This window comes from Gavia stellata, chromosome 6 (assembly GCF_030936135.1).
Source record: "Gavia stellata isolate bGavSte3 chromosome 6, bGavSte3.hap2, whole genome shotgun sequence".
NCBI lineage: Eukaryota > Metazoa > Chordata > Aves > Gaviiformes > Gaviidae > Gavia > Gavia stellata.
Genome location: NC_082599.1, coordinates 52,839,132 through 52,857,930, shown reverse-complemented (window position 1 = coordinate 52,857,930; position 18,799 = coordinate 52,839,132). Strand labels below are relative to the sequence as shown.

The 18,799-nt window shown below is 39.4% G+C and overlaps 1 protein-coding gene across 1 annotated transcript in view; it reads right to left on the bottom strand.

Annotated features, from left to right (window-relative positions):
* The window catches only part of ELMO1 (engulfment and cell motility 1), a 260,399-nt gene that overhangs the window by 182,650 nt on the left and 58,950 nt on the right, over positions 1 to 18,799 (bottom strand). Inside the window, exons 8-12 of the mRNA XM_059818282.1 lie at positions 13,948 to 14,099; positions 12,980 to 13,058; positions 8,966 to 9,016; positions 7,391 to 7,513; positions 5,888 to 6,019 (exon numbers count right to left, since the gene is read on the bottom strand). Coding sequence (XP_059674265.1) covers positions 5,888 to 6,019; positions 7,391 to 7,513; positions 8,966 to 9,016; positions 12,980 to 13,058; positions 13,948 to 14,099 — 537 coding nt within the window. The remainder of the gene's footprint in view (positions 1 to 5,887; positions 6,020 to 7,390; positions 7,514 to 8,965; positions 9,017 to 12,979; positions 13,059 to 13,947; positions 14,100 to 18,799) is intronic.

The window sequence follows — 18,799 nt, the reverse complement described above, 5'->3', positions numbered from 1 at the left end:
AGTTTGCCCCTCTTGCAGGTAATCATTACAAAATATTAATTACATTATTACAAATTATTTCCCTGATAACCTCCTCCTTTCAGTGCAGAGAAGGGAATTCCTCTGGGGAATATATCATGATGTGAAGGTGGTTACTGCGCATAATTATTCTAATTTGTCAAAGGAGATAAAAGTCATACAGAAGTCAGCCTCAGAGGGGTTTCTATTTGAGACAGCTGCAGGAATAAGGATACAGGAAGAAGCAAAATGGATCCAAGGGGAATAAATCATGCTGGGTAGTTATCCAGGCAGCTACTGACTTTGTCTTTCTTTCAAGTTTATAACAACTTTCAAGTTATTCTTGGCCACAGCAACCTAAGGACTCTCCATTCCAGATAGTGAATGACTAAGTCTCACCTGCTCTGGGGAAAAGAAACCTGACTCACTGCAGTCACTCTGACGCATAGACGGCTCATACTTGCAAAGGTAATGTCCTAAACAACTACTTCCCATTTACTGGTGGAACAGAGAGAACCTAAACTTCAGGCCAAGCCTCTCCGTTAAGTCAGCCACAGATCTGGCCTGGCGAGAAAGCTATGTCTAGAGACAGGGAGACTTTAAGAAAGATCGCAAGACAGGTAAGGTACAACACAGTCACTAACTATATGTTCTTCATTTTCCAAATGCCTGATTTGATACACTCAGCTCTGCAGACAGTAACACTTGCACAGGTGTAAAAGAAGACATGCACTGAGGAAAGCAGAAAGTGTACTGAAAAATAAAGTCCTGAGCATCTTTCCTTAGCCAGAAAATTCAAGGGGAAAAACCTTCCCTTCATCTGTAAATGGGCAACACTATCCCTAGCCTTCATCTAATGAACTATTCAAAAAGACAATGAGACGCACCACAGACGAACCCATGAGAAAACTGAATAGTTTTTCTCTTCAGAGCGCTACTTGGATATTGTGCTGTGAAACAAGGGATTTTTGAAGAATAAGATCAAAAGATAAAAAACAAAGTAGCTGCTCATCTGGGACACAAAGAAGAGAAAAAAACAAGTCTGGAAGAAATCTCAGAAGCTTCTCAGGTCTACATTCTGCCTAAAGCATGCTTTAGTTACTCTCAACTATTTTTGAAGTTTCTTTCCAGAGATCTCTACAAGACACATGCTCCAAACTATCTATTCTGATGCAGCTTCTCCTCAAGTTAGAAAGTTTTTGCAATGTCTAACAAATCAGCTATGCTGCCACTTAAGTCATTATTCATCTAATTATTCAAGTCTCTACTCAGACTTCCCTAAGCAACCTTGTTTTGTTTTGTTTTTTTTCCATATAGTCCTCATCTGTTTTGTTTTCTGGATCCACCATTGTCAAACATAGTACAGAAACCTTTTCATAAAGGATCAAGCTCCATCTATAAACTAGTAACAAATTTTGTCCCCATCATTCCAATTAAAAATCTTTTCCATAAATTAACTGCCATCACTGCCTTTTAGCTTACATACGGCTTCCTCCCTCTCAGCATTTGTACACCTGATATTTCCACAGCCTTCAGCCTGGTCGGCTAAACAAGCCAACCTTTTTAAGTTAACTCTTGTAAGACATCTCCCTCATCACTGCACAAGCCTCACCCGCTGCACTCATCCTGCATTCAGTCAGTCCACAAGTCATTGCATAGGTAACTAAAATTATACAGTGTTCTAGATGATGTCTCAGAAATGCAGAAAATGGCCTTAACAGTTTAGCTGCTCTGAAAATATCTTTCCAGATATATCCTAGCTTAACATTTGACTTTTTTGTGGCTACACTGCACAATCTGTGTTATCTTATCCCATAGATTAGATATTTGCCTGCAGAAGAAATTCTTGCCAGTGGTCCTAAATGAACACCATTGCACTTTGTATCACTGAATAAAATTACATTTCTATTTCTCTAATCCGAAAGGCCATCTAATTTGTGAATGACATGGGGATTCTTTCACTGATGCCTCCCAAATTTGTTCCATCAGAAGATTTCATCAGCATTTGTTCACTCTCATGTCACCACTACTAATATTTTGAAAGTCAAGCCCACGCCTCCCTTTTGAAGAATATCCCACCAGTCTCAATTTTACTTTTAATTGTCACCTGTTATCAGACAGTTCCTTACTGAATTCACATCTCCTGTACTAACCCACATTTTATTTTGCTACACTAAAATTCCAGTATGGCAATCACTTTTTGCACTCATACAAACGATTTATATTTTACTGAAGAAAAGTCAAACAAAAAAACCCAGAAGCTCTACACACTGCAAACTTAAGAAAAACTGTTCTAGGATGAGGGGTGGTTTTTTTGTTTTTCCAACTTTTTAACCTATTCAAGTTTCTTAGAATTTGGTCAGATCTGCCTCTAAACAAACACATTCACTACAACTTCTCAATGACAGTTGGTGACATTTAAAGCATTATGATGAAAAAATACAGGATATCAGTTTCTTGACTTGTATCTATTGCCTGCTTTGGTTATCAGAATTAAGTTTACTCAAACGCAAGAAAATTTTAGAAGCTTCACATACAATGAGCTTTACAAAACTAAATAATTTGAACAGATCAGGAATTTTAGGACTGATTTTATCATTACCAATATATGTGGCTTTATCTTTTAAATATGTCTAACACCGAACTACATTACTATTTGAAAGTTTACAAGACTCTACTTCTACTACAAGAATTGACAGGGATAAGCATTGGTTGGATTTCCCTGCCAAAAGAGATTTTAAAAGGGAGGGGGGCGGAAGGAATTCAGGCTATTTAATTTGCAATTGACTCAGAAAATAATTCACTAGGGTGGAGCTTATCTTAGATCTCCTAACTGGGTCATCTTTTGTTGTATTCATCAACATTTTAATAAATCTCCTCAAGACTGTCTCATCTGAAAATCTCTTTGCCCATAATAAACTACGCACAGGTCATCACAACCATCTGGAGAGATCCTGTGGTTTCTTTAACTGGATGTAGGTTTCTAACTATGTAGTTTTGCAAATGATACTGTAAACTTCTGAAACCATGTCTGGACTTTGTCTCTTGTTGACATTACATTTGTAGTGGGGCAAAGCTTTTTGATGTGGCTGAAAAAAATGAACAGGATTCTTGCATTTCACATACAGAAAGAGAACAAGCAGTCCAGGAACAACTTGATGGCTAGACATGGTTTTACTCTCCCCCTCGGAAAGAACGTTTCATCAGTTCGAAATTAGCATCCCGACCACCAACACCAGTGGAATGAAGACAGCATTCAAAGGCAGCCTCCTATTTGGCTGGCTTTCTCCTGTGGCACACAGCCAAACAGGGGGAAGAGAAACCTCCCATTATTCAGAGCGTAGATCAGTTTTCTAATGCATCCCCCTACCTGCAGTTTATGAAAACACTGAAGACACCTTAATGATGGAGTGAAAAGCAGTAGATGGGGTGAAGGCAAACAGGATGACTGGAGTCCAGTTAGAGCACAGCCCATGTGTGAGGCTGGAGATGACCAGTCAGATTTTACAACAGGTCCCGCTTCTTTCCCCAGCTCTGTGAGGAAGGTCAAATTCCTTTTCAGCTGTGAGAAAAGTTGTACATGTAGTGTCACCTGTACTCTTAGCTCAAAGTAAAACTTCCATACAAGAGCAGAGTAACTCTCCTCACAGCTCGCTATTGACAATTTTATTATTTGTCCATTGCCTCATCATACTGTTAGTGGGATAGCAAGAATCCCAATGGGAGGCAGGTTATGGTGCTCCTTTCACAGTTCACTTTCCCATATTTCTTCTTATGTTCCATTATGCCCTCCCCACATTTTCTTCATTGCTTTGATCCCAGTTCCCATTCCCTCCTAGACTTTGCTCCCATCCCCTTGTGGAAGGCTATCATAATTAAATAGTAAACAGTGCTGCAGTTACCCTTGACAACTGTTGGGAGTGTTTTCAGTAGGCTTCCCAATGAACAGCCTGAATGAGAGTAATGAAGATAATGGATAAGTCCCTGCTGCACAGGCACAGCAAGAGAGTTCCTGCAAACTCCCACAAGACAGTAACACATTTTGATTCACAGCAAGTGTTTTCCTCAATACCCTATCAGCTAAAACATGTTGCTGTTAATAATTTCAGCCCTGCAGAATCAAAATATATTCTGTGGGACAAATAAAAGCATTAGAAGAACTAGTGCCAGCCTGCACCACTAGTGATCTTTAGTCCTTGTTAACCAGCAGAAAAACAGGATTGGAATTCAGGTCTGTGTGCTAGTCCTAGTTCAGCTTCTGTTGGATGCTCCATTACATGCTCAGTTTTCCAGCTCTAGCTTTAACAAAGCAAGATCAGATTTTCAAGGGTGCTAAATACTTAGGTGCCAGTGATGGCTGTAGGAGCTGAGAGTCTTCAACATCTCATAAAACTGGAGTGAGAGGCAGATATCCAGAAGTGATCAGCCTGAATTAGAGAACGATTGTTTTAAATTTGATCTCCTTGATTCTTCCATATGCCACCATCTCTGTGTGTACAAGCCCCACCATGACTTTAGCATACCCCATCATTCCCTCTGCATTTGTCACCATTTCTTTCTTTGCCACCAGTTACTTTTCCTCCTACTCTGACAGTGACCCCCATCTCTGTTCTCATTCACCACAAACTGGAGGCTCTATATCCAGCCCGTTTGTCTCTAAGCCAGGGCCTGCATTTTCTTTTCGTTTTGGCTTTGAGGGCACAAAGTCCTCTGCTCATCTCACCATAGCAGTTGCCAATCTCCGCAGCTGGGATAGCAATGGTCTTCTATCACACAGGAAATGAGAACAGATTCACAGACCACAAAAAACCACACTGAACTTCAAAAGCTTCTTCAGAGCATGAATTTTACTATCATGCTTACAATCCCAAAGTGCAGCGTTCCTCCCTTCCCGTCTATTTACTTACGACTCCTTACAGATACAAGGGCACTGATACAGCAGTAATTTTTCCTCACTCATCAGTAATGAAAACAACTACCAGAACCCAGAAAGCCTCCTCCCAAAACCACAAGGGAACAGGGTAATGTTGATCCCTATGCCACAGAGCTGAGCAGAGCGCTCAAACTGCACAGTGAGCTTCGGCTTGCACCAAGAGTGTTTAAAACCACCCTGTCTGTAACTGTGGCTACTATACTATATTCAGTGCATATTTGCCAAGCCAACAGCAAAGTCATGAATCACGTAAGATATGAAGCATACAATCTTACCTTAGGACAAAGAAAATTGCATACTAACCTAGCGTAAACAATAAATCAAGATACTGATTGCAGTGTATGTGTGCATGCTCCTTTTCCAGAGGGGGAAAAATACATGTTATTCATTAATATAAATGTATGCAACAGTTTAGCCAGATCTTGCTCTGTTCCCCAACACAGTTTCAGGCAAGACCAGAACTCCAACTGGTCTGATTAAGTCATGGTAAGAGATTCTGCATCCCCTACTCACAGATGAAAGGACTTCAAGGAACCAAAACACAAGGCCCTACAAGTAAATACTGTAGAGTCCTACCTCAGATTTATTGTGCTCATCAGTCCACATTCTTATTAACAGAGTACAATGACTTTACAGGTCTATCACAGATCCATTAGACAATGCCTGTTCATCCAACATATCATTAAAAGTTAGATTTTATTTATGGCATGTCATGCAAAACTACATGCTTTAACCTCAGGTAGTTATTTCTTCCAAATAACCCTAACTTCTGCTGAAGCAGTCACTTGGGGTTAACAGGATTGGGGGGGGGGGGGGGGGGGCGGGGGGGGGTGGAAAGCAGCTATTCCCTTGTAGGAAATACCCAGAAGACCAAGTAAGAGAAGTGACTGATTATAGGATGTACTACAACAGATGCACTCACCCACTTTCACTGTACCACCACACAAAAATACTCACAATAAATCCAAGTTTTTTATAGTCTCGAGTATACATAGATTTGCGTTTCTCAATACTGCCACTACTGTTGTTAGGTTCAGATTCTGCATCAAATGCAATTCTTCGGAGTTCAAATATGATATCCCGTTGAGCCTGTGTTAAAAAAAGGTTAAAAAAAATGGTTAAAATAACTTACCTCTCACTTTAATAACAAATACCACAAAAGCTGTTTCAAAACACTATTCTCTCCACTGCCCAACCTTTCTTTGTCTAAATTCCCTACTTCATACTCAGAAAGACAGTCAGCAAGAATGGAAAATGGGAACCACAAAGTGAAGGTTCTCACATTTGTGGGGTTCACATGCAGATGCTTAAGTGTTGACTTCCAGAAGCTAGACCCATGTTAGCAAGGCCACTAACTACACACTTAATTTTAACCACAGGCATGAAACCACAGAAGCCAAGAGATCACACACATTTCAAATTAAGCTGGTACTTAAGCACTTTGCTGGCTGAAATCAAAATGTCTCAGCACTCTGCATTCCTTTTGGTAACTGTCCATTTTTGCTAGCACAGGAATGGGCAAGAGAGGAACTACTGCAGTTACACATCACTAGAAATGTCTCGAGACAGTGGTAACCACCCTATCATCAATACTAACAACACTGTATTAGTCACTCCCTATGGAGATATGTACTAGTTAACTGTGTGTACATTCCTGAGAGTCAAACTTTTCTGCCTCAAACTTAAGAAACAGGAAGGGTAAAATCCTACAGCATGACGTTACTTATGTTTACAACCATCTTGCTCTCCCACCTCTTCTTCTCCAAATTATCAGCAAGTCTTAACACAACTCCCTCTTAAAAATGAAATCAGGTTCCTCCTTCTACAGGACCTAAAGAACGGCCACAAAAACCAAAGAAACAAAACACATCTTCTCTATAACTCACTGACTTTATATTTAAACTTGGATCTCTTAGGGGAGTAAGTGTCTCTTTTTGCACAACGAACACTATTAAAGCTGGCGTTTGGACACAGCAAGCAATAAACAAATGAACAACTACTACATAGGTTCTCAGTAACAAAAATGGGGTTTATTGTAACACAAATTAACTTCAACTCTAGCATGCCAGGTAGTTTTCATTTAAATATTCATTTTAGCTCTACAGAAGTACTTTTAGCAAGGACCATACATCTCCGTTGCTTCTGAGAAGTACACAAAAGCACCCGATAGTGGACTGCTGCTGGGAGTTTTAGCTCAGGATGACACCACATTCAGTTCATGGAACTACATACATGCTAAGGAGAAAGGCCTGGCCATTTTGTTGTACTTTTGCACAAGGAACACAATAGCCAGTACATCTTCTAACAACCAGAAAAGAGAACCCAACTTCACAGAGAAAGAATGCATGAATGAGTTGTGTAAGCGTTCCCAGCAGTGCCTTTTCCTCCATGAAGAGCTTTAGGCACAGCAATGAACAGTTGTCCTCTTCCTGTTCTGACCAGATCATGCCAGAAGCTTACCTGATCCTGTGGATCCATTTTTGTCATCATTCTGTCTTCCAGAAGGTTAAAGGTAAGTACTTGCAGAACATAAAGCTGGTGTGCCATTTCGTTATTGATGGCCCTCTGTGCCCTGATAACATGCTGCAAAGAAAGAGAGACTCTGGTGAATGCCATCTTATCAGAAAATTACATTAGGTGCACTCAGGTGTTTCCATTTCTGTAAGTATGTGTTTGCTGTGCAATAGTGTATGAAAAAAGAAAATCAAACCAGGACTAATGCTACTGATTTAGGTACTATATAAGTAACTTTAAGAGACAGGACTTTACAATAACAATGCACCGAAGCTTCCTCCTTTTAGCCACTAGATAGAGCCTGTGCATATGTTGAGAAGTGGCATTAAAAAAATAAAAAAATCAGTACTGAGAAGTCACTCCAAAGAAAAACTAACTCCTTACCAAGAGCATTAGAACTTTGTATATTAAAAAAAAAAAAAGAGAGTGTATTAAAAAAAAATATTTAAAAGAGTAGCTGCTGGAGCAGAAAAGTATTCAGGCTGCAAACAAAACCAGTGAATACAGTGATGTAACAAAGCTGCTGATGCAAAAGTCAACATCACACCACAATCCTACCTCTACCAGAAAACTCCGTTCTGTGTGAGGAAGACTGCTTAGAAATACATTAGCATACAATGCTCCATACATGCAGAATTACCCCGTTCAGAAAGCAGATACCAAACTGATGGAGAATTTAAAAATCTCTGGTGTGCCGAAAAACACCAAGCGGTTCTATATGGGAAACAGACCCTGGTTCACTAAACACAGCAGAGCATACATAAGGAAAGAGTCATCAAGTAGGAGATGGATACAGCAACTGATATTGTACAGTTCCAGAGAATAAAAGAATCTGTCTGCCAAAAGGCACTGAAGCATTTTACAACAGTAAATGAACACCTAAGAATATTAACCATATGCTTATACCAAATTTCTTATGAACAAAGCAGTGTAAAAATATGCTTTCTGAAACATATTCTGGCTTTTTGTATGCATCATTGAAATTACGATAGTGAATGAGAAAGAGGGAGCGGCTGTTTGGTTGTTATTCGGTTTGTTTTACACTGCCCAGTATCTCATAAAACAGAAAGAGCACTTCCCTTGTTCCCTTGAAGATGTATTCTACTCTAAGGTCAAAGGAAAAGTCCCTCTGATTTTCCATGATAGCAGATGCAAGTCATATATTACATTCATTAACTTCTCTCTGAGCTATATTTCATGCTTCTTTTGTGCAAGTGGTGACAAATTGTGTGCAACTTGGTATCAAGACAGAATAATCTGCAGAACCAAAAAACACTGACGTATTCGCTATTATATTTTCATGAAGAAACCACAACTTATTTGACTGGGAAAATACCCATTCTGATAATCAGTTTTGAACCCATTCAACAACCAAACCTTTATCTTGTATATTACAGGCTTCAAAACATATCAAAATACAAGTGCAATTAAAATATATTATGACAAAACCTAGGAACACCAAAACTGGAGTCACCTTCTCTCTCTGCTACTGAAAAATAACTTTGAAAACTATATACTTACAGTCAAGATGATGGAGCGAAGCTGCTTTTGTGCCAAAATGTTTGCCATTTCCTGATTTAGTTCAAAAAAAAAAAAAAAAAGTTGAAGATTAGCCAGAAACAGGTATTTTAGTGCCATAACTAGAAGAACACTGACTTAAAAGGTTTCAGTCTTAAGTTTCTTCAGTATTACTTATAAATGAAACAAAGCACCATATCAGCTATACGATTGTATGCATTATTTTGGGGTTCACAAACTCAGATTACTCTACTATGAGAAAAGGGGCAAAGAAAGTGAGAACTATGTCACAAGCTGAGGACTTTGATAATCCAAACCCAGCAATGAAAGACCTCAGAAGAGACCTCTGTGGGTTAAACACAGTATTTACACACACTTATTCAAGCACAACCTTGCCCCCGCAAACAACACAGGAGGAAGCATAGAATGCAAGCCATCCAGGACTTTAGAACAAGACGTCAAACAACATGCTTATTTGCATTAATACTTTGGCTGTTTTAAGTCAAGTGCTCTAATTTTCACTCAATAAATCAGCCTACAACTTGGTACTGTCTCATCATAGCAAATAATACTTGTCCCCTGTATTTTGGTAGCAATATTGACATTGGTCCACTATTTTGTCTTAAAGTAACCTCTCTTTCTAGACCTGTCTGAAGTCACTATCAAGGAGAATGTGCTTTTATTGTCATGCTTGAGCAGCTGATCCTGGCTGTCCATGCTGCAAGCTGTCCTACAATGCATAGGAGGGAATATTTTATACTTATCAAGCATGAGAGTCTAATCTTAACCATACCTACAAGTGCATACCCCATTTTTAAGTTCTATGATCTTTTCCATCAATATAGAAATATATGTGTGTGTGTGAGAGTATGTGGACATATGCTACCATATGCAATGCATACAACTTGCAGCAATTATCATCATGTAATTATTTTTAAATCCTTGTTTTCAAAATGCACTATTTAAGGATGTAGATAACATATTGCACACTGCTATTTAGACACTGTTTATATGTACACAAAGGGGTAATGTTTGGAATTAGTAGATCATTGATTGGAAATAGAGCTCATGTATCACAGCCTTATATGATACAGCACACCAAATGACATCAACACTGACACATGGTTAAGGACATTCTTAGGATGCACTGTGATTCTGTGTAGTTCGCACCATATCAAAAATACTGTTCACATTCAGGAGAAATAAATTTAAAAAAATTTTATAAAACAAACAAGAAAACAGGAAAACTGAGACTATTACATAAAAAATAGGAAGAATTGGATTGCTGAAACATGGCTGCAGAAACAATGTAAATAAAGCAAGTGTTAGGGGAAGAACTTGCTTGCAAAAAGAAAATAATTCTAACTGTGAGACAGGAGGCAGTCACGGATGTTGACTGTTTTCTTTATACCAGATAAAGGATGCTGCAACAGAACATGGCAATGATAAGGAAGGAAGAAGGGACCAAAGACAAGAGAAGCCCAGCTTTGGTTTTTAAGCCTTTTCTGACTGAGCAGGTTTCAACTGCATGTAACAGCAAAGGAATGAACAATACAGATGCTTCCATCTGCGCAACTGAGCTGCAGAGGGAGTGCCAGGCACATGATATACTTCATGGTATGGGCAACAGACTGTCTGGTTTTGTCAAAGTATATCCACTGCCAAAAGATGGACAGGTAAGAATATGAGGTAGTCTTTTCTGCACTTGAGGCAAAAAAAAAAAAAAGGGAATTCTTTTATTTTACTTTTTGGGGAGGAATATCAAATTGTCATTCTTTCTTATACCTGTAATTTAAAAAGCCATTATCAGGATACTCTTTTTTGTCACTGGACCAAAAACTGATAGGAGCAACAAGCATTCACAAAACCAATTACTGCATCAAAATCAACCTTGTCTCCAAGAAGGCTATACGGCTATTGGCAGCTGATGAGCTGCCTCTTCTAAAATAAGTATTGTAGTAACAGCAAATAATGCTTGTTCTCATCTATCTCATTTCCCATAGCAACCTGTCTCCGCAAAAATGCAGACAATTGCCAAAAAAAGTGTTTCAAACATTCATAGTATCATTTCAATGCTCAAACTCTCAGCTCTTTTTCTGATATAGACTTTTTTTTTTTTTTAAATAACGTAGGTTTCTCTAAATTATTTGATCCTTGACCATGGCAGAGGAAGCAAGGCAACCAGGGAGTCCTCATTTAAAATGAAACCCCTGCACCTCTTGGCTTTTTGCATTACAGAAATGGGGGGCGGGGGGGGGGGGGGGGGGGGGAGAAGACAAAAAAAAGGAGGGGAAGGAATTCAGATACCAGCATCAATTTAAACTCTTTCCTTAATTGCAGCGCAGTCATCCACATCATGCCAGTCCCCATAAGACGGCAGCAGAAAGGGTGCCCAAGCTCCTGGAGTCATATGGGTTTGGTGCAGTTTCTCACTCCTGACCATATTAGTGGTGAGGGCTGAACCTCAAGTTTTGAGTACCCACCGTCAGATAATTACATGAGACTGCATCACCTCAGTTTGTTGTCTTAGAAAGACAGAATTCATTAAACAATATCGGCTATCCCTATCTTGAAGCTAATGGACGCCTACCTTTGTCAATGAATAGTGCACTAATTAACCACAAGATAGATATAAAGAGAAACCTGACAGATTCTGACTACTTAGTACAGGTTATTAAAGACTGAAGGGAATTTTCTGCAAGTGTCAGAGCTATTAGCCTTCAAGCCAAATCAGATCATTATATTCTGATGATCATAAACCCTATGACTAACAATTTTGTGTCACAGCAGCAGGTACTACAGGTGAAGTTTGCACAGTCTTCTGCCAGCCTCACTAGATGACTCACTGCTGGTGAAATACAGTTTTACTTGCTGGGAATACCCTGTGGTACTGTCATCTTCAGGAATACGTGCCCGCTGATTAATATTAAAGTCTTATCTACATCTGACATTGTCTTCAAATATGACCAAAGCATACTTTTCATAGAAACATAAGCAGTAGCAACTATTTACAAATGTGAAAAGTGAAATCTTTGTTTTTCTTACAAGGACCTATCATAGATTTACACCAAAACTGAAAGGACGTTTTTATTCCAATTTTTGTTCATTAGGTGCCTTCTTCCCTTAATAACTGAAGACTGTATTGGAGGAAGAAGGAAAAAAGGAATGAGGAAAAAAAAGTGGGTTTTTTTTTTTTAAATTAAGCCATGGGTTTACTTTCCCCCTTTTGCAATTTTAAAAAAAATTTTGAAAAAAAAAAAACAATTACCCATTAGGGCTTTGATACTTGTTTAAACAATCTCCAGCATTTAAAAATGTAGATAAATCTAAGGAAAGCCCTTGTCAGAACTGATCAGCAGCTCTCAATGAACTTATTCTGGACATTAACAGTGTGTCACCACAAGAATTATCATTACTGTTCCTGGTGACAGAAATGTTAAATAAATAAATGACTAAATCTGTTTTGACACACGCTAATGACTTCATAAACATGGATAAAACTATTTCATAACACATCACATTCCCTCCTCATTTAACAGCAACTAGCAATCTTGAAATATTTCCTTTTGAGACTTCTGATCTCTGGCACTAAAGTTAACTTAAAATAGCACGCTATAAAAGTAATGAAATGCTTACATGGCGAGATATTTCCATTTTCAAAAGGAACACATTTTTTATTAAAAAATCTGAGGAGAAACAGTTTACTAAAAAATAGCCTGGTTTTACAAGCTGTGCTGGCAAAGAGTTCAGTACAATAAATACTACAGCCAGCCACAGTCAATATGGTTCATGTGAGGTTACAGGGAACTACAAAAGCACAGAAGAATGCTTAATCCCTACTAATATTGGTGCAAGATGGAGGTAGCTCCATTAAAATGAACGATGTATCAGCATGGAACAACAGAACAAGTTTCAGTTTGAATTAACTGCAGAAAAAGTGTGACTGGGACAACTGCAGGTATGAATATGACACACTGTTCCTACAGATATGTAGATATATAAGACCCAACAACTTACCTGCCTCTTGTCATCTGGTGCTTTAAGGAAAAGTGCATTTATTACTGCAATGGTGTATGTCTGGATTTCTTGGTCTGTCCTGTTTGGAACAAAATCACAAACATGAGAGAAAAACATGAATACACATGAGCTGCAGAAACTGATCTTCCAGTTGCATTACTGCAGGTAGAAGAGGAGGGACTGTTTGAATTTAGTGTTAACCATGGAAAAGCTAGGTCATCAGTCAAAGTTGGTTATGACTAGGTTGTCTCTATTATTAAGAAAGACAAGATGTTCCAGAGGGAGACTCAGCATTCAAGAAAGGTGTAATGAATCACACCCTTGAATTGCCATTAACCGTCCACTCATCACAGCAGGAGCCCAGACAATCAGCTAGCTCTGCCAGATGCCCAACAGCTAGAGATAGGAAGAGTAATCTTCCCTAAACTGTTCTGGAGATGAACCTGCTGGTATTAAAAGCTCTTCAGGTGAGTGGGAAATGTCCCAGCTTGGGAGGAAATCATAACTATACGCTGTACACAATACATTACCATATGCTACAAGAGGCAGTTTCCATCTATTTAACCACTTCACACTACTGTTTAAGAAAAAGCCTCTCCCTTTTCAAATATACCTTCAGGAAAAGTTGACCAATTTTTGTCTTACACACTTCCCAGAGGCTGGCAAGCAAAACAACCCCATCTGTATGCTAATGGTGTCAAGCATTTTATTACTACGGGGTGCTCTTCTCTTCATTCCCCACTTCCAACTACACAGGCAGCTTAGCATGAAAAAAAATAAAATTAAAAAAAAAATCAATCATCAGTCAACTCCAGAAAGCTGGTCACAAGTCATCCAGCCACTTATAGTGGATGCAGGAGTCATACAGGAGGTTGCCAGTCTTTATACCACTCTTTTTCCAAATGCTGTGCTCATTTGGAGAAAAAAAAAAAATCCACCATATGAGGTGGCAGTTTGAAGACACTCACCCCTGCAGATGTGGGATTAGCTGCCCAATTGTGATCTCCTGTGCCACCTTCTGGTACAGGTCGTGGCTATTGAGCACCATCGATTCCAGGATTGCTAGCGACCGTTGCAAGATAGAGATGTCCGAGGCAAATTTGTTCACATAGCTTGCTATCTACAAATTAAAACATTTAGAGAATTTACATCTTGTCATGAAAACGGGGAAGAAAGAAAAACGTGGATGTGGCTCAGAAAGGCGTTAGTATAATAGTCTTGTCCACATGCCAGGTATCAGTGAATACCTGAAAGCAATCAACCAGGCACTGCGGATACCTTCAAAGGACACAGTGGCACAGATTCGTAAGCTGGCACAAATCACCACAGGTTTATGTCAATATTCATACCACCAAAAATACATGCTTCAACATTACACTGTGAACACAATAAATCAACATTAAAGAACTAGAATGGTTATATTTTTTGTGAAGAAAACTTTGCAAAGGACAAGGAGAATACTTCTCATTCCCTCCAGTAGAAATCTGTGCAGCCAGTTTTATCTAAACAAATATCTAGGCTCAAGGCAACTGTTGCAAAAGAGAAATTTACATCTAGCTCTCCGGCAAAACACACTCTAGCAAAATAGGCATGGGTTTTTTTCCCCCCTTGCTGTTACCAACATCACTGAAAGCTCTCTCCAGGTTACAAATTAAAACTCTGTTGATGATCATCTATCACCACAACTGGTTCCATAACTCTGTCTAGAGTCCAGTCTTGCTAAGTGTTCATATGTTAATAACCTTCACTTTTACTGCAAGCTGCCACAAAGAAATGGCATGTTAATCAAAACCGGGTCTGACCTCTGCTTTTTTGCAGTGTGGCAATGACATGCTGCACACTCACATCTGCAGAGCCAACACAGCTGTGCAGTCAGATGTGGGAATGTGTGTTCTTCTGCATGCTGCCCAGTCCACGGGGCAGGCTTCCCGGGAAGAAGCTTGCCTTCTGCTGATGCAAGAAGCGAGAACTGCCTGGGTTTTCCTTGAACATACCAATACCAGCACAGTCAAGCTGAAAGGTACCCAAGGAAGCACAGACAGACAGAAGAAATGTCGTGTGACCACAGTTATTTGCACTTTACAGCCAAGTAACAGACTACAGTGGCCTTGTCTCAAGTTTGATGTGTTCCTTCCAGAAAACTTCAAGTCCACACACTTATTCAGTACTCATGCTACAAGCCACTGATGTGATTGTACTGTTTCTGATTCTGGATGCTCACTTAGACCTTGGCATCGTTTTCCTTTTGGAGGAAGAAAGGCATGCCCTATGCTTGGAAAAGCTGCCTAGCTGCCTGTAAAATTCACAGTTAAATGCTGACATGTGGAAAACGACATTGTTTTGCACTTGCGACATTTTGAGTAGCACTGGAGGAACAAAACACCCTTTCTGCACCTTCGGTTGGAGATGACAAGGAAAGAGGGACAGATTTTTCTTCTTCTATTCTATTGCAGCACTGCTGTTTGCTCTGCTACTTGGTTTGCATTACCACAATAGGAACACACTATGCTGAATATAACTCAATTCAGGAAATACGCATTGACTTTCTAGAAAAAGAAGAACCAAACCATGCATGCATAGAGAACAGGCGGACAGAAGCAACTCAGTTAGCCTTTTTCTACTCTGGACTTTCAATATCTGCTGCCTCTAAGTCCTGAGCCCAAGTAATATTGCATTAGTATATGATGCACATTGTGCTGTTTAGAGTAACAAGCTGTATCTCAGAAGCACTGTATTACCCTACCTCTCTTAACGGTAATGTTTTTTGATGCACTGCAGCCAGAGCGGCCAGATGTCCAGAAGGCCCACAATATGGACAGTGTATGCACAGAGTAACTCTGCACTGCTCACACCATAAACCAAATGCGCTCTGGATGCCTCACAGTCATCAGGCATCCATGGATCAATTGCGCTGCAGGAATACAGTATGTCCAGACCATGTCTCAACTTGTCAATCACCATCCTCTTTAGAAGCCCTGACATGTATGAATTATTCTTGGTGCAGCAGCTCCTTCCCATCATATTTCAAGTGGCAGTGTAAATGCTTCACTGGGATATATTCATATCAGGGGCCTGCAGAAATGTAACAGTATAGATAACTGAAACCTCAGTCTAGGAAAGGCTGCCTTAGACGTATTTATTCTTCTGACCCTGGACGGTAACATCTTTTAATCATAAACACAAACCCAAGGTATGAAGCTGGCTTGTGTGTTTAAAAAGCTATGACATATCACACTGAACATACATGCAAAACATCTCCTAGGTAACTTGCATGTCAAGCTATGTATATTCATAACCACCTTGTTGAAACATGAAGTCTGGCCAGAAATAATAGGCTTATCTACCCTGATAAATAAGGCATGCCAGCTCCAGAGGGAGCAAAACTAGGTTAAAAAGAAATTCTACTACCTTACTAGAAGTTCTGGATAAGGAAAAAGAAAAGCCTTCTGGAAAACAGATGAGAATCAATAGGAGTTCAAACTTGTGTGATGTGCTGTTCTCTGCTTATTAACCCATGCACAGGGAGGGCTTTCAACACCCATAAATAGTCCTGCACTCATTTATCAAAAATTCTGATCATAAAAATAATGTAAGTTCACAGAAATACAACCACTCCCCCCGAAATAAGCAACTTCATTGCTTTGCATTTTCACATGAAAACCTTTCACGTGAAAACCTGTCGCATGGGTGTGTCTCATTAAGGTTAAAACTATTTGTTCCACAAAATACCTGTAACCTTAATATCTGCATAGTCCTATCAGGACATATACAGCCACATACAAAAGAAGTGACTGGGTGCTTAACTTCCTATCAATTTCAAGGGAAATCAGGAATCAGAACGCCTTTACACATTCAGCTCCAGTGCTTTGCTGAAACAGGAGCTGAACATCTAAAGTGAGGGTAGATGAGAAACCTGTAGCAAACTAAACTACATCATCTGAGTTCTCTTCCTCTTTCAGCATCACTTAAAGCACAGGAGAGAATTCAAAAGTTAAAAAACAAAAATGAAGAAAAAAAACTAAACAAAACAAACTGTGCCACCAACAAAAACCACACAGGGAAAGAACAGTGATGGAAACAGATCCGATTTTCTGAGCAGTGGTATGTTCATTAATTATTTGCCTGGACCATTTTGATGTCAGAAATGTACAGAAAAATCTGACAAAGTTTTGTTCTCTGTTAAGTCCTAATGCATAGTAAAATTTTAAAGTGCGCATCTCATTTTCAAGTAAGGAACTAGAGTTGCACTTGACTACAGAAAAGCCAACTGACAGTTGTGAGACAGAGAAGATACATTCCCTGCTGCCACCCCCTTTTCCTGCACAGTGTTTTAGAAGGCAAACAATTCATCAAGGTTAAGACCCTGCATCATGCTGTTATGAAACAGCAATTGTGTAAGTCATTCTAAGAGATATAGTTAACTATCTCAACCACTACTACAAACTTTATTTCTCCATTTGTAGGAACTAAAGATAGGAGTACCAAATTTGTATAGTGTATTTTGATATCCGATTACCATGACATTTTCTAAGAACTGGGCATCCAAATCCTTCAGGCAACTACAGAAGCTGGAAATAAACTTTATTGTCATAAGCAAGAAAAAGGTCTTGAGAGAATCTTGCATATCGTAAGGAAGTTTTTTTTCAAATGATGCTATTTTCTCTTAAGATAAGGAACAAAGCTCTCCTTGAAAGTGTCAATTCTTATTTGCAGCAGTTGGAATACCAGTCTTTATGTACCCAAGGGATGGGAGGGAGACTGCATCCAACACCAAGCAGTTAGTCATTAGAAGCAGTTAGAGGTTCCCCTTGAGGTCTCCTCCAGCTTCTACATTCTAAGTTAGAAAACTATTGAAGAAAAAAGTTCAGATTAATTCCTCCCCATTCCAGTTTGGCTTCCATTTAACCTGAAAGACAGCTTCAAAGGGCAGAAGCACTTGAAGTAGGATTGCAAAGTTCCCCCTCAGCTAGCAGAAACTTATCAGCTCCTTTATCCATCCTGTCAACCACTTGAGCTAGCCCATCGGCAACCTCAAGTGGCCTGTCAAAAGCCAAGGTCAGAGAAGCAAGTGAGAATAAAGCTGCAGACTGCTGCCAGAGAGACATGGTCCAAAGGTGCTCCTTTAGGTTTGTCCCTTGCCCACAGAGCCCCACTGAGGGCTCTGCCCTTCTGGCTCCCAACCATGTGGCAGGTCAGGACACACCTGTGCCTCTTTCCTCTATTTTTGTCATACTTTGTCCTTCTGTTTCTCTTCTAACTGTCCTATTCTTCTCCTTGGTCCCTTTCTTGTCCACCAGTTTCACTTTTGGCTTTTACTCGCCCATTTTGGTTTTCATAGGTACTTCATGAGAATGCTTTTGTTTGTGTCTTTTGGTTTGTTTTTTAAATTGGGTCACTGTCCAGGGAAACCTGTGGAAGTGCCAGCCAGAAGAGATGAGCCATTAACAGGGGTGCACACAACACTTTCTTCTGTAGTTATTATACAACCCACAGGGCAAAAGATGTTGACAAGGTTAGACAAAGACAATCATTTTGAGTCACTAACAAAGTAGATTGATTCAAACTCATTTTAGGAAGTTTCTTATACACTTCTTGGTAGGCTCCCCTAGCAAAGAAGGCATTCTGGGATTGACCTTGTATCTTGTGAAGTCAGTTAAAAAACAGTTGTACTATTTTCTTCGCGCTGAAAAGATAACAATAATCATCATCATTATCTGGACTGCAAGATCGGCAAAAAAAAGGAGTCCAAAAACCAGATGAATTATACTAATTTTTCTTACAAATAGCATCCATCATTTTTAATGACCAAAACTGAGCTTT